This window comes from Cricetulus griseus, chromosome 2, assembly GCF_003668045.3.
Source record: "Cricetulus griseus strain 17A/GY chromosome 2, alternate assembly CriGri-PICRH-1.0, whole genome shotgun sequence".
Classification (NCBI taxonomy): Eukaryota; Metazoa; Chordata; class Mammalia; order Rodentia; family Cricetidae; genus Cricetulus; species Cricetulus griseus.
The window spans coordinates 215,773,738-215,796,140 of record NC_048595.1 but is presented as its reverse complement, the minus strand read 5'-3'; the positions used below and the strand labels follow the sequence as shown (position 1 = coordinate 215,796,140).

Genomic DNA, 22,403 nt, shown 5'->3' with positions numbered 1-22,403 from the left:
CAGGTGACATAATCAGGTGGCTTGTGCTGGGACTGAGGAAGTGACACTCAGACTGGGCATGCAGGAGCTTTGGGGCAAGAAGGAAAGCCAGGGTGGACAGGACTGGAATTCTCACACAAGGTGTCTGTTACAAACAGGAAAGGCTGAGTTGGTGAAATGGTGTGAAGGACTACTGGAAGAACAGTGGCCATCAGGGATGGCAACTCTCGGCTGAAGGACTAAAACAGTTTACATGTCTACGTCCTACTGTGGTTCACTTCCTGACAGCGGTTTTTAATGTCCGAAGATAAAAACTCTGTGTTTGTTTTGCTTGCCTTGAGTCACTGTGAGGGTCAGAGCCCAGGATGTTCTGTCAACCCATTCTGACGAGCTGGAGGAGGCTCTGCGTCACACACACCTACTGAAAACTAACATGCTCGTGTCTGAATCATCCCTTCTCTTGCATCACACGGCAGCAGTGTGCATGCTATGCCTGGTTCATTGTTGCTCTGTGTCTACTGACAACTACCAGGAGGGTCAGTCTTCAGAGAAAGCCAGCGCTCCAGTCCACTTCCCTGGGTAGTGAGTGAGTCATAAAGTCATGATTCTAATCCCAGGAAACGGCGCCCAGCCACTTCAGAAAGTTTTCCTAGCAGTGCAATTGGTCTGGAAGGTCTGTTTTCAACAAGAGAAAAAGCTCAGATTTGTTCCTAGGAGCTAAAAGGGAACCTTTGAAAAGATCAGAGGTATAAATCCAAGGTGGAAATCAAATTACGAAGTGAGATGCGCATGTTCCCACCCGGGCTATAAACACACCATTAACAGCGTGGTCACAGGCACCTTTTCAAACTTTCTACCCATATTAATCACATTATCTCATAGGTTACATTAGACTGGAACTGGACTCAGCCCCTTCCAGCACCAACTTTCCACTGAATAACTGGACACAAGTAGAAGAGTCAGAGAGCAGCAGCCTCGGAGTTCTGAACTCCACATGCCACCCCTGTTCTGAACCATGCATTCCATCCCTGTTCTGAACCCCATGTGTGTATACCCCTGTTCTGAACTCCATGTGCCATCCCTGTTCTAACCTCATGTGGATATCTCCCCATCTTGAACCCCATATGCTACTCCTGTCATGAACCCCACATGCCACCCCTGCTCTGAATCCCATATGCCACTCCTGTTTTGAAGCCCTCATGCCACTTCTGCTTTGACCTAGAAGTGAATTTCTTTTGATCCTGGAGTTTCTGTTTGTAGATACAGTAGACAACCCACAGGGAGAGCAAGATTAAACAATCTGAAATTGGGAAACAGCAACCAAGTGATTCTATAGCTTGTATTAAAGGTATTTTATTAGTATTTACAGAACCACCATATGATGCCACATAACTATGAGTGTGTTGGCTCATAGTCTCTTCCATCTCTTCCATTAAAAAATTATACATATTACCTTTTAATAACACTATCTTACGAAAACAAGGATAATTCCTATCATAATTGGGACAGCAATGGCACATCTAACAAAATCAGTAAAACACATCAATTTCCTTGGGTCATTATGACTGCTGTTGAGGAGCAGGCACTGAAGCCTGAGCCCACTGCCAGTGCACCCTGGGTTAGTATTTGAAGCAAGGAGAAGTGCATTAGCCACACTGAAGCTCTTTCAAGGGTTGGTGGCAATCTTCAATTTGCTGTTTTAGGAATGTTTGCATTGTTGCCTTGAGTTGAGTACGAATTTCTCTCTGGCCAGAAATAAGTAGAATAGGGTGGGGAGCATGTGAGGAGGTGTTACAACAGGGTAGGCTTTGGTGTACTGCTGTTTGAACTAAAGAGAAGCAGAAGCAGCTTTTATTAACCTCTGCTTGCCACTTTTTTCTCTCCAACCTGTTTCTCTTCAGAAACAGAGAACTCCACTTTCCCAAGGAGGGTCCTAAAAACCCCTCTTTTCCAAAGCCACTCAGAACCCTAGAAGGAACTCTAATCTTCCCCAGGCCCTTGCTTCTGTGTGGGAGATGGCACAGTATTCCTCTTTGTGTGACTCTGGCTTGTTGACCCTCCTTCTAGCAGGAGTCCTGCCCTACTCTGGGGAAGAGGACAGGCCACCCAGAAATGCCAAGAGTTAAAACGGACACACCTTGCATGCCCTCCTTCTCAGTCCCTACCCTTCATAACAGTCATATCCATCCTGAATCAAACACAAAAGTGGACCGTCTTCATGCCCTGAGCATCTTCACTTTGAAGGCTATGGGCTGTGTAAAACTAGAGAAAACAAACCTATTAGCTTTTCTTTTATCAACCTGTCTTTTGCTAAGCATGTCAGTGTGACTTTGAGGTGTGAGGAATGGATCTCCTTGCTGGACAATTTGCCAGACACCAGGCAATTGCATTACTTAGTTTCTTTCTCTTTCCCTCGAGTTATTCCATTTAGCCTAGTAGAGTCTTGAGATTGCTTTATTTTCTGAAAATGAAATAATAAAAGCTTTTCATTCCTATGTTCTCTTGTGTCCCTTTAGTACAAAAGTCTTGATGAAAACCACTGATCCTCACTGCTGTCTTCAGTGCCCACTGGCTGCTAACTCCATTACCAGTTAGCTTTCCTAGTTTCAGTCCTCGAGAATACCCTGGTGAGGACTACCTGCTTCCTTAGTTGGTAGGCAGAAGATTCCTCCAGTAATGAATGGGACTCCAAGCCCAGCAACTGTCCACTCCACTACGAGAAGGAGGGTTGACTACTGATAATGTGCACAGCAAAAAGCTAAAAACCAACACTATCTACTGACTTTTCCTCTAAGAACACGGGGTGAGCCTCAAGGAAGCCAACATACCAGCTAGTTCTAACAGGTCTAGGATGTATAGATGACACAAAGTGCCTCTACAAACTTCCCAAGAGATTACAGTGAGAGAAGCCCTGGAGCCATGTGTCCCAGCTTCCAATCATACGTATTGGCTGTGTTACATCAGAGACTTAACATCCTGGAACCTCATTTGTATTTTTGCAAAATGTGAGGAATGAGAGAAGAGGCCTTAGTGAGTTTGTTGTGCTAGTTGTGTGAAACAATACAAGGCTGGGTGAAAAGACTAGAGAACAATGAGCACTAGCTGAAGTTTACCCATTTACTGTGGCCAAGCAATGCAATCATGGATGCTGCTTGCTTGCTTGATGTTAATAATTAATAATGGCCAGCCTGTCTGGGATAAGTGTTCTTTGGCCTAAGATGTCAGTTCCCAGGACTTCCCAAAGGCAAGTTTGTGACTTTCCATTTTTATCACTGATTGTATGCAGAGCAAGTATGAAAACTGTGGTTCAACACTAGCAGTTACTTTTGCAAACTTATGATTCATGCTAATTAAACTTGTAACTCAGGAGAATGAAATCATTTGTTTCAACATTTCCCTTTGTTCAGTAATTACAATTCAAGGTTATATTAGATAGCACACTATTATAATTTTGTCGTGAGCTAGACACTGCACATGTCACATCTTTAGAAACAGGCACTGCCACATAAACCCTGGTGCTTTGCTGAGTAGGGGCTGTGCAGACTGTATAAGTCTACCAAATGTGTATGCCAGCATCCCTTCTTGTTACATGGGGTGCAGCCCAGGGAGAAGGCACTGAGATAATCTTAGCTTGTTAGAGATTGACCGGATTCACAGGAAGGTGGGAATTTAAAAATAGAAGCTAGTGAGGCTGGAGTTTACCTCAGATACTTATGTCCCAGGAGCAATCTGTTCATCCACAATGATAACAAGCAGTTCATGGAGTGATTTAAATTCTCATGAACACACTCAGAATTTTATCACCTGCCAAGGTGGGGGAGCCTAGACACACAAGCATCTTAAATTCCAATCCATGTCTCAATTCCCTTTCCTTCTCCTCCCCTCTGCTCCTCTTTCCTGTCTGCAATGGGGATTGAAGCTATGCTTCACACATACTAAAAAATGCTCCACCCTGAGCTCTAGCTATTTACTTTCTGCTTTGAGATAGGTTCTTACTAAGTAGCCCAGTCTGGCCTTGAACTCTGTGTGCACCCCAGCCTGACCTTGAATTTGTAATGTTTCTATTTCTGCCTTCTCTCCTAGTTGCTGGGATCACAGGCCTTGCCCACCAGAGCCAGGCTCACCTCTTTGGTTTCTTAAAGCCATGTCTTGGTATGTTTTTGTTCTATTTTTGGCTGTTGTTGGTGTTTAGAGACAAGGTATCACTATGCAGTTCAGGCTGACCTGGAAATTGCTATATGTGATCAGGTTGACCTTGAACTCATGAACTTCCTACTCAGACTCCTCTACAAGCATAGGCCACCATGCTAAGTTGATAGTTTCCTTCCTTCCTTCCTTCCTTCCTTCCTTCCTTCCTTCCTTCCTTCCTTCCTTCCTTCCTTCCTTCCTTCCTTTTGAGAGGTGAGCAAGAAGAATCCCTTGCTTCAAAGGCCTCATGTTCAGTGGTACTTAGAAAGTTAGATCTACAGGCTGGGTGTGGTGGTACACACCTTTAATCCTGCACTTGGAAGATTGAGACCAGACTGGTCTATAGAGTGAGTTCACTGACAACCAAGGCTATGTAGAGAGACCCTGTCTCAAAAAATCAAAAACAAAACACCAGTGACCAGGAAAAAAAAGTTAGATCTATGGCAACCTCTACACATGGTCTCAGGAAAATCTCCATTACCTCGGGGATTCAGAGCTTGGGACGATAAACACAATTTCCAATGGTATGGCATAGCAAGGTCTTTGTGTGTTCCTAAGGATGGATGCAATTTAAAGAAAACAGATGTCAAACTGTGAACACTAAATTGGATTTAAGGCCCTGAGTGGGATGGGTCACACAAAGGAGATGTACTTTCAAGGTAATAATCAGAGTCTGTTGGAAGACAAATGCAATTGTTACATAGCCATATAAAGTGTGAAATGAAAACTCCCTCATCCTTAGGAATCCTCAGCTAGAATTAAGCTGTCGAAAGGCATTTAAAAACTTTTAAGGACAGATGTGTTCAGCTGGGTAAGTCAGGGAGAAAGAGGGGCAAGGGTGGGCACGTGAGGTGACTGAGCAGGTCTGAATTTCCAGTTAGTTGTCCTGAAGATGCAGAATGCTGAGAAACTGGGTTCTGTGTTGCACGTTTCTCAGAAAACCTTGGCCAATCAGGTACTGATGAGAAGTTAGAAGGTTAAGATAAAATTCATCTGTGATGCCTTTTGAATGCAGTTGCAGGAGCGTGGCCACCTCTTTTCTGAATATGACATAGCACAAAGACAGTCAAGGAATGGTGCCAGATGAAAGCAAGCTGGAGAGACTTGATGAAATGCACTAAGTGGCTTGACACTGTCCTGGATAGGACACTAGTGGGACTAGTGGCCACACTGGAATATGGGCTGCAGGTTAAAGTGTCAAGTGTCCTGAATTTGCCAACTGTATCATAGTTGTATTAGAAATGCATAGGGTGTGTGTGTTGTCTACTCCCAAATACTCAAAGTAAAGATATATGTGTGTAAGTCTGTATGCACATTTGGGCAGGGCAAGAATGATAAAAACAAGTGAAAACATGAGATCAAAATGGGCCAAACTGAGTAAATGATAGAAGGATGAGGTCTCAAGACAAAGTTTAGAAGAAGTTGCATCCAGAAACTCCCAAAATACAATCACCCAAAAAAGACTAGCAATAATGACAATACCAGCTAACATGGCAGTGTGGATGGGGGAAATTCCACATGGCCTCATTTCAAGATGAAGAGCTACAGGTGGCCAATAGCTACCGAGAGATGGAGAATCAGACTACTCTAGGAACAAGCACCCACATAGGTTGTCCAGTCTCAAGAGGTCAGCTCTAAACACATGTCCACAGAGCAATGCTAAATGGACTCAGTAGGATGAAAATTCACATGTGCACACATATACACACAGATATTCATATGCATATACATGTAACAATAACTAAAGATGGGAACATAAATTTGGGAGGGGGCACATGGGAGGAACTGGAGGGAGAGGAAGGGACAGGAGTGATATAGATACAGGACTCATGTATGAAGTTCTCAAAACAAAGTTATTTTTAAAAAGCAAAATGAAATAGACAACAGAGAGAGAGGGGAAGAGGGAGGGAAGGGGAGAGAAAGAGGGAGAGGGAGAGAGAGAGAGAGAGCCAGGACAATGTTGAGGGGTGCTGGTGCTCATCTGGCTTCAACACCAGAAGGCAAGTCATTTGCCTTTTGATTAGTCCAAGATAGGAGCAAGGGATTTGGAAGCATTTTATTGGGCTTGCTCTGGTTGGTGATCGGCATGGTTAATGTCTGTGGAGTGCTCAGAAGGTCTGAAAGGTGTTTCACTTGCATAGCCTCCATGCTTCTTTGGAAGAAAATCACTCTATCCCACTTGTACATTAAGAAACCAGGATTTGTCCAAACAATACAGAGAATGAGTAAGTGGCAGAAATCAAACAAGGCTGATCACGAGGCTGGTGGGCTGTGCTACTGCTGCTGTGCTGAAGGTGTTTGTGAACTACTTATTAAGCCTTCTCCAGGAATGGAAGATGAATCCCAACTTAGATGAAATCCTGAAGCTAATGACACAATGGTAATACATGCCTGGGTAAGTATATTCCCTACTAATTACAGCCGGAGCTCAAATAAGCAAGAACAATGAAAGTGACAGCTTCTATTCCCACACTGTGCTCTAACGCTCTTTCTTCCAAGGGCTGAACTTTTCTAATAAATCTCCTCTTGGAAACAGACTATGCCATTGTAAGGTAAGCAGGCTGCTGCATGCATATAACCCCAGAAACTTGGGTAGGCTGAGGCAGGAGGATGGGTTAGGCCTAAGTTTGAAACGAGCCTTGGAAATAGTGAAATTTTGTCTGAAAAAACTAAGAAAATGGTTTATAACTATGCCACCAAAACTACGTAAATGATTTACCAAAATTCACAGATATGTCTTAAAATGTAACTAAAATAAACTGCATTCTTGCTTACCTGTTAGCATAGAAGATTGAAAGAAAAAAAAACTAGGAAAATCACTAAACTTTTCCTGTAAACTTCTTTTTCTTTGTAGAACTGGGGATTAAGGTCAGGGCTGTACACACTGGAAACAAATGTTCTACCAAAAGGCAAGAGAGCCAGCCCTTTGCCTGTAAACTCTGAAATGTAAATGCCTTCATGTGTTAAAAGATGTGGAGTCCCAAACAAAAGGCCAATATCTATGTGGACCTCCAAACTTCTACTCCAGCTTCTTGCTGAAGCAATTCAAGGAAAACAGCTCAGAAAACTGGGACTGACACCACCTCCTTCTTGCCTAATGGGAAATGAGATCATAAAGCACTTGGCTTTGTTTCAGGTTTCTCTTTTTTTAATCTGTTTTCTATTCGTTAATGTAAAGTTGTAAGACTTTAGTGTCCCTACTTCTCAGTTTAGCATTGGTGGATCTATTTCATTAAAGATAATCCATAACTTTGCAACATGTGGCTTTACAGGGACCATTGGTTACCTGTGTGGCATCATTTCTTATACAAAGAGTAAGCGTCTGAACATGCCATACCTTTCTTCCCACTGAGAGATGGATGGCTATCGATACAAAAGCGTAAGCTCAAAATACTTGTGTCTGTTGTTGATTTCGGGGGAAATCTTATCATTTGATACTGGTGTCTTTCTCCGACTTTAATTGTATTTTTAACCATGGAGAAACCTTGAAAATCCTGATGCCCATCTTATATAACCATTTAGGCCTATGCAACCATTGAGACCAACTGAACTAGAATCTGTGCAGGTAGGACTCAGCAACTAGTCTTTCCAGAACCTTCTCTTTGATTCCACTGTACAGCCAAGATTACAATCCTTGGACTGAATACCCATTTCCACAAAGAAATTTATCAATTGTAGAAAGAATGCCTAAGAAATTTTAAACATCTATCTTATTTGTCAAGAAATGGTCAGCAAAGGGAGGTATATGTGAGCACAGGAAGTAATAACTGCATGAAGAGTCATGAAATGTGTCGAATGAATATGACGTGCAGACCCAGAGCCAATTTGTGACGGAAGGCCCTCCCTACCAGAGAAGCTGCATGGCTGAAGGAGGCAACTCCAGCAGGGTGAACAGGGCAAATGGGAAAATATCCAGTGCAGTCAGGGAACGAGGAGGTGACTGACCCTGCTACAACAGAGTGTCCACCTGTTAGAGTAGAAAGATGGGATAACAGGCTAGCACTCTGCAGGTCTAGGACACTGCAGGATGGAGTCTCCATCAAAAGCAGCCCTCTGGGAAGACTGATTTCACAGAGCCAATCACCATGTTTTGTAGACACTTCTAAAACTTAAGTCCACTGATAGAGCACGGCCCAGGTAGAAACATACAATGGACTGAATATTTTTTAGTTTTCCATAAGGAGAAAAACCAGAGTTGAACTTGCAGAAAATAAAGTAGATCTTGTTTCTGTGGAATCTCTTAGAGGGGAATGTGGGCAACTTGAGGGCTTGTCAAATTTCCTACTCATATGAACACTGCTCCAGTCACCTGGCCCTAACCTCATGAACACAGCACCTTCTATGGGTTCCACCTACTTATTTTTTCCCATAAAGCCTACTCATAATTGCTGTGTGTAAGGATGCAGGCATTATGCTGGCCTGCCCATCACCTGGCAGAATGCACTCAGGTAGTATCCTGGTCAGTCCAGGGTTCCATGATTGCTTAGTCTGCAAGCAGGTATAAAGGACCCTTTTAAAAGAAAGACCCCACCCACTTACACTCTCTTCTCTTTCCTGCTCCTCTCTTTCCCGCTCCGTCTTTCTCCCTCTCTCTTTCCCATTGTTCACCTGGGGCAGAGAGGACCTTTCCAGTCTCCCCCTCTCTTCTGTCCTCTCGTTGTCTCTGTGTCTCTTTACCTCTTTTCTCCCCTCTTCCCTCCACTTTCTAATAAAACTTCTCACAAAGCTCTGGCTGCCAGGCACGTTTGTCCTGCCTTGTTCAACCTCGCCTGCCATGGAATTCGCTACAGTTCCTCACACTTTATCATAACACGGAGGAACAATCTTTTTGCACACTGAATATTTGTTGCTCTCATTTGTCTAATAAAGGGCTGAATGGCCAATGGCTGGGCAGGTAGAAGTTAGGTAGGATTTCTTGGATGGGGAAGAAGAGGGTAGAGTCACAGGAGTTGCCAGGAAATGCAGAGAGAAGCAAGATAAACATGCTGTGTGAGAACAGGGGCCACCACATGATTGAGTGGAGATAAAAAAAAATATGGGTTAATTTAAGTTGTAAGAGCTTTAATTTAAACAATATAAAGTCTCTGTGTGGTTATTTGGGAGCTGGCCAGTGGTCCTGATGAAAAACTCCACCTATATAATTCTAAAGGACAAAGTTTTAAGCCACAAAAATTCTCTTTCCTGTAATATTTTTGAAAGGTTTTTTTTTTAAGTTTAGTGAGCATCTGAAGACTTCTAAGAACCAAAAAGGCTACCAAAGCATTTGTTCATTCATTAAATACTGTTTGAACAAATACCATTTGCTATCATTCTAGAACACGGCAAGATTCCATTTTCAAATAAATAACTTGCCCAGCATTGTAGACAAATTTGTTAAAGCCAAAACAGCAGTTGAGGTCTGCATAATCTATAGTTAGTTGGTTAAAATATCCTGCTATAACTTTTTAAAAAGTACAATAACACATAAAAAGTTAATAACCTTATGTGGCAAACTTTAAAACCCAGAAGATAGTGAATTATAACATGTTTGTTTTTAAAAAACTGATTTATAAGCTACCCCTACTTAAAGTTTATTTAAGCAAAGTTTATTTATTTATACATCACAAGTTCAATTCTCACCACAGAATTCACTCAACAAAACCGAGTGCAATGACATCCCTAAACTAATGGAGTTTAAAAGTGACAAGGTGGGTATCATCCATGTTTAACTAGAGCAATGAGATCATGCCAGTGTTGTATTCTGAAAGACTAATTGAGAGGAGTAGCATGACCAGGCTATGTGAACTTTTAAACAGATACTTTTAAAACCAGAGTACTATGCTCACTTATGAAATGGCACCTTGTGTAGTTGCTACATCCTAGTCATTCACAAAAGCATTGCTCAGATTGTACTTAGGTTACTCAGATGTACACAAATGTGGAGCTCACTGATTGGCTACATATAGAGCTCCAATTCCAAGATCACAGAGAAGTTTTTCATGTAAAGTTTTCATCTTATAAACACCCAGCCCCATTACTTACAAATATCTATCACAAAATGGAGCCATCACTGATTAAAAAAAAATAACCACACAGAAATGTTTAGTTCTTTTAGTCAGTGTGCTCTCTAGTTGGTAGTATAAGAAATATTCCTATTTCTTGCTGCAAAGACAAGAAGAAACTCAGCACTTTAAATCCCCTCCTCTCTCTGCTTGTCTTGCCAAGTCTTACCTGCATAATGTACGGGGATCTCTATCTTTGGCCCAATGACGTAGTGACCTTCTTCCAGGCTATGAGCAGTGATGGTGGTCCACTGCCGGCATGAATGGATCAGCAGGTAGTCATTCTCCCGAAGTCCTTCCACGCATTCTCCTAGAAAATACAATTTCATATAGGAAAGTTGGAATTCACATCTGCTTACTCCACCTCCTACAGTGAAATTTCTTTAGTTTAAACTGGTATGGGTTTGGGAGATGGCACAGCCTGAAAAGAACTTGCCACCTAAGTTCAATCCTCAGCATGGGGAGGCAGAGGCAGGAGGATCTCTGGGGCTTACTGACCAGCCAGTCTAGCCAATGAACAGGTTCCTGGCCAGTGATAGATCTTGTTTCAAAAAATATGGTGGTGTCCCTGGTTCCAGTGGAGCTGGAGGCCATGGTAGCCAACAGCACAAGGATTTAGGGTTTAGTTGGCCCTATTTCTCAAACAAACAAACAAACAAAAATGTTTAACATAAGGGAAAAAAAGGTGGCACTACCTTCCAGACACACACACACACACACACACACACACACACACACACACACACACACACACTAAAAAATTGACAACTTATAACACAATATAAGATCCTTGAGTCTGAAAAAGAAAGAAAGAAAGAAAGAAAGAAAGAAAGAGAAAGAAAAAAGAGTTTCTATATCAACTTGAAAATTATACACAGGGTTCCATACAGGCGTTTTCCATTTATTTGGCATAATGTTATTCACATACATTATCTTATCTAAATGGCATGGCTTGATGACAAACATCATTCAGTGCCTACAGCAGGCACTGCTCAAATGATGTATGTGTCATTTCATGTAAGACAACACTACTAAGAAGGCATTGCACCTTCCCAGGTGAGGAAAACCAAGATCCAAAATGCAAAGTGATGTGTCTAAACTTATAGGTTTAATGAGTGGAAAAGTGGGATTCAAATGTAGACCAGAAGGGTGCCAAAGCTTAGCTCTTTAGCACTACAATAAAACTATCAAAAATAAACTTTGGTCTGAAGAAGGAGTGCTTGACACTAAATGCATATATTTCCTTTTAAGTCCCACGCATCCATTCGACAGTTCTCTCTGGCCTGCCACCAACAATCCCAATCAATTAAACGTAATGAAGCTTTATAGCATCCAAATGAAATTATTTCTCATTTTAATGCTCTCTGAAGAACCTTTTTAAGTCTTCCAAAATGATGACAAACTATTTCAAAAAGGAAATCCACTCCTTGAAATGTAAAACATGTTTTTCAGATGCTGACAAAATCCAGCCCATTAATTCTGGGTTAGTCATTTCAAATGTCCAATGAAAATATCTGCAGAGGTTAATTCCTTCATAAGGAAGATAGCCTTCCTCATTTTTTATGTTAACTTTACTACAATAATTAAGAGTTATTAGTGATGTAACTGCATGTTTTGAAATGGTGCTTGCAGAGCTCTCTAAAATGAAGAGGTTCAGTACTTTTCCAATCACTAATGAAGGCAGCAGTAATGACGGCTCGGTTGTCCCAACCATAAGCTAACTGGCCTCTAAACCAATACCATGATAATCTTTAAAACAGTCTTAATGCAAGAGTATTTTATCTTTGTTAAATACCTTACTTAGAGGGTGGGAATGACCTGGAAGTAGTGTTCATTAGCAGATGGGAAGGTTTGATTCAGGGTTGGGTGGGGTTCCCAGACTCTCTTGCACTTCATGCTTCGGGAGGACTAGGCTATTTTATAACAACACCTCCTGGGGCCCTCTTTAGCCCTTTGCATTTCTCTGGCATATGAAGGCAGGAAGGAAAGCTCTAGAAGCTTCCCTCCAAAGGAGCTAATCAGTATCTACTACATTAGCCCCCAGGAAGGCGGAGCATGCAGCGGATGTGTTCAGCAGACCCACTCTCCAGCAACGCTCTGCCACCTCCACTGTGTGGCCTCGGGCAGGACCTCTGCTTCTCATTGACAAGATGAGTGACACAACCCCTACTTCTCGAAGAACACACAGTGGCAGAGAATGGAAGGTATTATGACCAAGTCTGATTGAGTAGGACTCATCAAAGAACATCAGCCATTAACTTCTGGGCTAAATGTTAATCCAACAGTATAATTTTAGCTCATGCTGTTCTTTAGTAGGGAAGGAAATGACCTTCAGAGCAGTCAAGGATTTTGCTTGGAGGTGTACAGCCTGTGAGTGGGAGACTCTTATTTTGGAGACTCTACATTTCTTCCCAATCTGCTGCCATGACATTGGCCTTTACCTGAAAAACCACTGGCAGTGACCCAGACAACAGGGAGAAGCCGCCCGTGGGCTTCCAGGTTCATTCATTTACTGAACAGCACAACCAGCATCCTTCTGAGCATTTGGGATTCTCACATCAGCGAACAAAACAAAGGCCTCGGTAGTCAGCAGGGAGGAGACAGCCAATGCCGTCAAGAACTGTGAATACTTCATCACCAGTGAATGATATGAGAGGAGCTATGAAAACAGAAAAAGTTCACTAAAGGATCATGAAAATATTAGAAAGAGGTCGTGAATGTCTGAGGGGGAAGTCTGCAAGCTTCTTAATTTCAAAGTGTTCCTTATCCATTTGTCTAACAAACTTTTATTTTTCGTTCACTTATTTATTTGCTTAATTTATTTTGTGTGTATTTATATACGTTGGTGCACATGTGCCATGATGTCTGTACTCACTTTATTTGTATTGTTTTTTTTATATCTGGGAGCAGGCAATGGAGGAATTGGTGGAAATATAAAGGAGATTTGGTAAGAAGCCCACAGTGTGCTCCACAAGAACTATACTTGTGGAAGAGATACACAATCTAGACTGGACCTGGGACATCAGTGGAGATGAAGGAAGTGCTAAAGGGAAAACAGAGCCACTGGGCTTTCCCTGGGATCGATGAGCTGGGCTTAGAGGGAGGAGATGGGAGCCTTCCAGGAGCTGGGAATGAACAACAACACTCAGGGAACATGGATCTGGAGATATTACGGAAGAAGCATTGGCGAAGGGAGAAAACGGAGCCCTGGGGCCCACATGGGAAACTCAGGGAGAGCACATTGCCACTCAGGGATAGGAGAAAAATGCCATTTTCAGCAAGTGAATTGTTGTATCATAAAGAATGTTTTAATTTTATTCCACAGTGTGCTCTAAAGTGGCGCCCAGAAAACCAACCGCAGTCAAGTTAATCAAAATGGAAACATAATGCTCAGTCCTGCCGCTTGCTGGTATAGTAAACACTACTAAGAGGCTCACAATGGCTTTCAGAGCCATAAAGTAGGAAGGAAGCAATGCCTATTTTTGAGCTTATGTCTTATTTTTTTTTTAAACAACTGATCTGTGTGCCTGCTTTAGGCAAAATAACTTTCATGAAAGTTGTCTGGAAATAAAACAATACAATAACTTAGAATATCCCAGGGTAGGTCACTAATAAAAATATGGAATTAAATGAATTCATAAGGCAAACATCTTTCGTAAGGCAAACATCTTTTTGTGATATAATTATCCTGGTGCTTAACAACTATGTATAATGTACTAAAATTTAGCTCAATGTTGTAGTAATAAGAAGCCTAAAGGAAGTAGGTGTTAAATTCCCAAATACTCAAATCCTGAAATTACTCTCCCTGCTTCAGGATACACCCCATTTGATTGCTTTGACCTTGCTCCCCTCAACAGTAATCCATATATTCCTTTTACGATATCCATTCTTTTTTTTCTTTTTTAAACAGTGGGTAGCTTCAAAGTAAGTCTGCTTTAAAATAAGGCTCAACTTCAAAATCCAAAATAATCATTGATGAGTTGGACATTAGAAGTGAGTAATCACCCCTCTGCCTTTTGGTTTATGATACAAAATGGTCTCCCAAATCACTTTTGTCACCTGCCCTCAGTGTCTCCCCTTCACCAACTATTACAGAGGCAGAAGAGGCTCAGCCTTAGCCTGCTCCTCCTCTCCCTTCTTCACAATTCTGCACCAGGGCTCCCTTAGCTACAAGTAGCGCTCCAGCTCATGGCATCAGCTGCTAATTTCTACATGGAACAGCTAGTGTAGGCTCCTTTCCACACCCTTCTGTAGGGATGTCTCTCTGCTGGCCATGTGAGATACCCTACATAGTCATTCAGTGATACTGACAGATGAATATGTTCTATGTTCTAGGTCCTGGCAACACAGTAGTGAATAAGCCAAATGAACAGAGCCGACCGCCTGGGCCTTCTACCTCATTTTTTCTTCTACTCACTTATTCAAATATTCCTATTGTGAAGACGAATTAAAAGTATAGCATCCTATTATTCTATTCATACATCTTCAAAGGTTTCCATTCATCCCTAGGACCAAAACAACCTTATGTCCCTGCCCTACATTAACTCTCAAAGGGTTCTTTTCTGTGCAGATATTTGCTTCACTCTTATTAACTGGTCCCTGTCTTCACTAAATCTTGCCCTATTGTTTTTAAAAAGAAAATAATCCTAACTAAATATAAAGCCTAATTATATTGATTTAAATCAAAATAATTTTGTAGCTTTGCTTATAGTCTATGCTTGAACTGTAAATTTATTTTAGAGATATGAAGTCAACTTTTGAGTGAATGTGTATGAATACATAGATAAAATTATATTAAAGACATTTAAAATTTTGTCTTCTCGGGGCCATGGTGTTATTCCTTCCAGCACTTGGAAGCCTCAGGCAGGATTCTAAGTTTCAGGTAAGCCTTGGCTACATAGTGAGTTTAAAGGCAGCCTATGCTACATAGCTAGACTGTTTTCAAAACAAAAACGAGAGGGTCATACACTCATCAGGTTTAAGGAACCTGTTTTTAGAGGTTACAAAGAAAGATATTCAGGACTATAAACAAAAACTCCCTTGTGGCAGTGCACCTCACCAGATCCCACACAATGCAACACAGGGGCACACACACAGCTTGGGTTTCACTGTTTCTTAAATATTCCAATATGAGTATCTTTATTTGGAATACTGTGCTCTGTGTTGGATCGTAACTTATTATGCACCTCATAACTACATTAGCTTTGAACATCAATATAGCTGAATATATTTGAGTTACAGCACAGGCATCGTCTAGTATCTATGAAGTATTTGGGGTGGTTCTCAATCAGTTCAAAGTTACACAATACTTCCCAGTGTAGAACACAAGTATGTCAGATACTTCTTTTTTTAAACAGGAAAATGAAGTACAGATTAAATATTTTAAGTTATCTCTAATAAAAAAAATTCTGAAATTTGCAATGTTCCAAAATCCAGTATTTTTTTAATGCTACCATGATGCCACAAGTAAAAATTCTACACATGACCTCATATGAGAGCTGTAGTTAAGATATAAGTGAACTAAAATCCTGCACAGTTCCTTTCAGGCTGTGTATACAAGGTATATATAGGTGGAGATGAGTGTTTAGACTTAGGTTCTAAGATCTATCTGCAGATACCACAAAATCTGAAAAAGAAACTACAAGGGTCGGTGTACATGGACTCTCATGACTAAATGTGTTTTAATATTAAATCTATCAGCTTGTGACTTAACAAGTTTTCTTTTAATGTTAGGATAAAGCCAAAATTGAAAAAGACAGATACATGTCCATGTTGGATTTGTTTTTGGCATGTTCCCGTCAAGTAGAACATATCCTAAGTTAACAGAACCAAGAAAAGGCCAAACCCATGTTATTTTAATAATTCCCTGAATTGTGAGAACTGTGTGACAATGGCAAGTATAAAATTAAAGCTGTTTTTTTAAACAAATTTGCATTTGTTTTCTTTGTTCTGGTGCTGTATTTCAGCAGAGTTAAGGGCTGGGTCAGGAAGGGCTGAAACTCCATAGAAAATGCTTTACTCTCTCCAGCTCCCAGAATACCTGACCTTACACAGCAAATACACAACCATGAATGCAGATTCATTTTTTCCTAAGTTTGCTTTTATTTCTGGTTGATTCCATTTGGTCTCAGCACCTTTGCAGAACTCTGATGATGATGGACACTCATACTCATTGACAGATAATAAAGCCCCAATTGAAATAATCTGATTTTTTTAGGTTTTGCAATAAGAATCAATCACTGAAGCTGGAAGTTTCACTGATTGTGGACATAAACTGGTCCTTATGTCTTCTTAAATTAATCAACAATGGGTAAATGAATTTTTTCTATAATTTCCTTTTTTGATTCTCACTATAAATCTAATTTAATAGTTGTGAGCTGTCCTTTTCCTCCCAATATCCAAAAGAAAGCTGGTCAAGTAACAGCATTATATTTGGAGTTTCTCACTATTTAATGAACACTGTGACATTTTAACTGTGTGTTTATTCGATGGTACAGTCTTTCCCACACAGCAGGGAGTAAATTAAATGTCTGCATTTTTCTTACAAATTAAAAATAAAAATACCTTCGATGTCAGAGGCTAACCACCAAAAACGTTTGCTCTTCTTTCTGGGTGTACAAAAGAGTGAGGCGCCTCATTCACTGCCCTGACAGCCTGGTCATACTCCTAAGTCCTAGCCAATGGTGTGTGAGCAGACACGACACTGCCTACTTCTGCCCTGGCCACACCCATAAAGGCAGTTCACAACCCCTCTGAGAAATACTGATCTCCAGGAGCACCTGGAGCAAACCAAAGATAAGGCAGTGCCAGCTGTCTGGCCTCCTTAATTAATACAAAGTAGAACAAACCATCTGTTGCATGGCTGAACACACACACACACACACACACACACACACACACAGCCTAAGAAACAGGCTTCTACTGGGCATTACACCAGTGTCAACTCCTGTATTCCCTTCTTGTTACCAGTTAGCCTTCCTGAAGCAAAGCATCTATCAGCATGATCTTTGACACTGGAAGTCTCCCGATTACAGAAAGGCTTGTTACCAGTAGCTACTCTAAGTGTTCTGCATAAATATAAACTTCTCTGCACTTTGAAAAGGTAGTTGATTTCATTCTATAAATTGAAGAATATAATCCACTATGAGCTAGCTAGCATCCTTGAATATTTTGAGCTAAGGAGGTCTTCACAGCTTCCCGGTCTTCAAGACAAATCGGAAACTATAGCATGAATCTGTGATATTTCTGTCCCAAAGGACTGTATGCCCAGTGATGAATAGACACCCGCATGGAGGGAGAAGAGGTGACGACATAGCAAATGCACCAGAAGAGTCCAAGAGCAATCACAAAATTCAACACTAAAACGCTGTCTTCATCAAAAAGATAGTAAAGGGCTCCAAAGAGGATGCAGCAGAAAGAGAGGGGAATCCTCAAAGAAATAACTAATTGGCAAGTAACCATCAAGAGGGAAGGTCAGAAAGCAGTCGAGACGAATGTGGTCACAAGAAACCATTGGAGCACAGGTAATAGTCTGAAATCAATGGGAAGCGAACAAACCAAAGCCCAGAGAACAAGAGTCAGCTTTTAGCCCAATGGCTGACTTATTATAAGAGTGCTAGAGCTGAAGGAGTGAACTGACACAGTATTACTCAGACACAGGGACATGTCTGGGGCTGCTGGGGAAGAGATCGGGAATGCATCAGATGAGTCAAATGAACTTTTTTTTTTTTTTTTAAGCCTTTGTTATAGATACCATGTGGGGGAAAACCCAACATGAAACAAACCAGTATCCTAGATTTAGGAGTCTAGGCAAACACAGTAAGTGGTTTTAGTATCTTCTAATAAAAGTCCCTGATAATATTCTGGACTCTCAAATGATCCTCCAAGGACACGTGAGCACGTGCATTTTTTAATGACTTATTTGTATTTTATTTTTTTCTATTTCTTTTTAATTTAAATTAGAAACAGCCTTGTTTTACATGTCAATCCCAGTTCCCTCTCCCTGCCCTCCTCCCCTGCTTCCCACTAATCCCCTATTCCATCCCCTTTCTGCTTCCCAGGGAAGGTGGGGCCTTCCACGGGGGATCTTCAAAGTCAGTCAGCGTTTGGAGCAGGGCCTAGGCCCTCCCCAGTGTGTCTAGGCTGACAGAGTATCCCTCTATGTGGAGTGGGCTCCCAAAGTCCATTCGTATACTAGGGATAAATACTGTTCCACTACCAGAGGCCCTATAGATTGCCGAGGCCTCCTCACTGATATCCATGTTCGGGGGTCTAGATCGGTCCTATGCTGGTTTCCCAGCTATCAGTCTGGGGCCCACGAGCTCTTCCTTGTTCAGGTCAGCTGTTGCTGTGGGTTTCACCAGCCTGGTCTTCACCCCTTTGCTCATCACTCCTCCCTCTCTGTAACTGGATTCCAGGAGTTCAGTTCAGTGTTTAGCTGGAGCACTTGCACTTCTATACCCACAGATATCAATCTTGACCTTCAACACTGTGGCCTGTTTCTAGCATTGTCATTTTGTGAACAATGGTCTCTGGGAAAAAATGATAACAGGCAAGTCCACAATAGAACTCTTCGACCTTAGTGGACATCCTGCTCTATCTGTTTCCAAAATAAGCACCTATCTGATTGTCCCAGGGGCAACTGTCCCTTGTGTGTGACAACAGGACCACGAAGCCCAGAGGGAAACTGGGCTCAGTTTTGAGCCCAGATTGTATGCTCACTGTAATCATCTGGAGACCCAAAGGATCTCCGCTTCTGACCAATGAGGTAAGAAATGTTGGTGTGGGGTCTCTGAACCAGCAGGCTCTGAAATCTTCCCTGTGTGCTAATTTGCAACCGGCATTTTGAAAGAGCCCCAGAGAGACTGTATTCCACTAGATGACTCAATCCTTGAGTTCTTCGGGAGATTTATTTATTTATTTATTTATTTATTTATTTATTTATTTATTTATTTATTATGTGCAATGGAGTTTTGCCATGGGTGTTAGGTCCCTTGGAGCTGGAATTAAGACAGTTGAGAGCTGCCATGTGGATGCCGGGAATTGAAGCCAGCCAGGTCCTATGGAAGAGCAGTCAGTACTCTTAACCACTGAGCCATCTCTCCTTGAGTTCTAATGTATTCAAGATTCAAGTCTCTTATTAGATGTATGAGCTACAAATATGTTTCATTGTATAGAGTCTTTCTTTCACTTTCCTGATAGTATCTGTTGAAGAGCAAATTTTTTTTAGTTCAGGTAAAGTCAGATATATTTATTCTTTTGTTATTTGTGGCTTTAGGATCAAACATGAAATTACTGTTGTCTACCATAAGGCCAAGAAGAGCTATGCCTATGTTTTCACAGCTTTATCTTCTACATTTAGGTCTACAACTCATGTTAATTTTTTTATATGTTATAAGTGGGGTCCAAAGCACTACTGTCCATGTGGATATTCAAAAGTCTAACCACTGACTTTGGCAAAGAAGACCCTTTCTTCACTGGATTGTTGTGCTCTCTGTTTATATATGTAGGGGCTTATTTCCAGTCTTTCTACACCATTCAATTATCTCATATATCTATTTTATGATAATATTATAGTGTCTTAATTACTGTGGCTTTATTGAAAGTTTTGAAAATAGGAAATTGAGTCTGACAACTTCACTCCTTTTTGAGACTGGTTGAGTTTTTCTGGGTTCTTTTTATCCAGGATAATTTTAGGATTGTCAGTTTCTGCAGAAAAGAAAGCTATGGTTTTAGTAACTATGTTTAATCTACAGATCAATTTGGAGATTACTATTTTAGGAACAATAGTCTTTCCAACCTATGAACATGTGATGCCTTTCTATTTGTTTTTATATTATTCAGTAACATACAGTTTCCAGTGTGCAAATCATGTAATGGTTTTGCTAAATATACGAGCTTGCAATACATTCTTTCTGATAGCATTTCAAGAAAAATTATTTTGCAGTGCCTGCTACTAACATACAGATGTATACTTAATTTTTGTATGTTGATCTTATATTCAGCAACTTTGTTGAGCATGCTTCTTAGTTCTAGTACAATTTGTAAAAAGTTATGTACTCTTTAGGATTTTCCATTCATAAGCATAGGTCATCTATGAACAGAAGTTGTTTTACTTTTCTCATTCCAATTTGGAAGCTATCTTTTTTCTGCAGTACCTCTAGCTAGAATCTCTAGTGGAATGCTAAAGCAAAGCAGCCACTAAGACTCTCTTTGGAGAGCCTTATGTGCTTCTTTTATTCTTTATTCTTCCTATTCTTCCTGAGAGATAGAATTTGATATGATTACTGGATGTGATCACTTCCTTGGTAGCATCCATCTCAAGTTCCAAGGAGAACTCTGGATTAGAAGCCTGGACTGGAGCAAAGAGAAGAAACTCTGGTTCCAGGTATCCTGGCCAGCACACCAGCCTCAGGTCTCCTATCTGGACTTTTTATTTTGGTGTCTCTATGGCTTGTAGCTGAATCCAAGCCTACAATGACACTAAGGAGCAAATGAAATACATTATGGAGCACGGTGCCTGCGTAACTCAATTCAGATATACCATACTTTCAAAACACTAGAGTTTTTTAATTAATTTACTTCTAAGCTAATTTTAGTAGAGATGCCTACTTAAGGAAATGCTGCCTAAGACTCCTGGTTTGCCTAATATCTAGAGGTATTTTGGTGTTTTTAAATTTGAAAATAATGTCACAGAGCTTAAAGCATCCATCATTATTTTGATTCTGATACATTCTTTCATGCTTCTTAACTAGCTTATGATTATAGAGGCTACACTATTTTTACTCACACTTATTTAATAAAGACCAGATTATCCTAAAAGTCACTAATAATATGTCACACATGTTATAAAAATTCTTTCATTGTATCTACTTATATATGCAGTTTTTATTCAACCTTAAAATGTAAAAGGTTCAATCCATAAACCTTAGGTTTAATTCTAATGTATTTATGAAAACAAGAGGCAGAACTCTGCAAAGGGTGATCTTAAATACTCAAATGCAATCAGGAAAAAGAAATAGCTAAAAGAAAATCATTAAAAACACAGGTAAGCTATGTTTTCGAAGAGAGCACTAACAGGAGAGTTTACAATGGTGAGTAGTGACATCACAGATCGAGTGCTACAAAGTAAGGACACTCCATCCCCACATTCCATTTGATTGTAACTAAGAATGACCACACAGGGCTCTGGCCATGAACCTGCAGCACAGAAACTCTAGTTTAATGCAAAGCTTGGGAGATCCCTATTTCCTGAAAATGTGTAAGAATTCAAAGAAAAGAAATTTAATTCTTTGGAGTAGAATCTATGATGATATGCTAATCAAATCAGGAAACTTTTATCCCTCGGTCCCGGAATACTTCTATTCTTGGAGGACATTCTGATTAAGTATGCATATGCTGTCATGGCATGCTGACTAACTGAAGAGTGATTTCTAGTTCCTTTGCTGATAAAAGTATCTTGTGTTTAGGAAGTTAAGACAAATGGAGGCCAAGATCTCCACAGACAGACTTTACTTTGAGTGCATACACAAGACACAGCAGAGCCTTGGGTCCCCAGCTAGCCCATTATCAATGACATCTCTAGGCCCAACATAAGGTGCTGCTGTTCTGTTGCATTCCACAAGATTTCTAGACAACATAATGGGTATACAAGAATTCGAATGCATTTCAATGAAAAGAATCTTGTGTATAAAGTCATCATTAGTTCCATAAAACACGTCTACAGTGAAATTAAGCACTCTCCTCTTACTCAGCCCTTAAGCCTCTCAAGGAAACCTAAGGACTTGTTCAAGCATCTTCTATTGATCTCTGCTACCTTCATAAACACCAAGAAACCCTCATCACCCAGGGGCCTACTTTCAGATGAATACTTTATTCAAAGGCCCAAAGATGATAAACTTGAATTTTAAGCAAGTAAAAGCACTGCATTTTTCACATTTTATTCTTTATTTTAAAGAAAAAGAAGGAAAAAGAGATGAATTTAGTCAAAACATTAACTAGTATTGTGCTCAGAGAACCATCCTCCTAGTGAAATCCAAGCAAAAAGGAATGCATGAAACAAAGGAAAAAAAAGGATTAGAGATATACTGTTACTCTTTTTAAATAAACCCTCAGAGAAAGGAATCCTTTGTTAATGGTAGATTTAGCAGCTATGGTACCTAATTCCTTCTGTATGAAATAGTAGTATGCCGAAGT

At 40.6% G+C, this 22,403-nt stretch overlaps 1 protein-coding gene across 3 annotated transcripts in view; it reads right to left on the bottom strand.

Moving 5' to 3' along the window:
- Positions 1-22,403, bottom strand: part of Garem1 (GRB2 associated regulator of MAPK1 subtype 1) — a 164,370-nt gene that overhangs the window by 98,720 nt on the left and 43,247 nt on the right. For all 3 annotated transcript variants that reach the window (XR_004768373.1, XM_027400549.2, XM_027400550.2), the window contains exon 2: positions 10,378-10,518. Coding sequence is in view for 2 of the 3 variants with exons in the window: in XM_027400549.2 (XP_027256350.1) it covers positions 10,378-10,518 (141 nt within the window). In the remaining variant the exon portion in view is untranslated. The remainder of the gene's footprint in view (positions 1-10,377; positions 10,519-22,403) is intronic.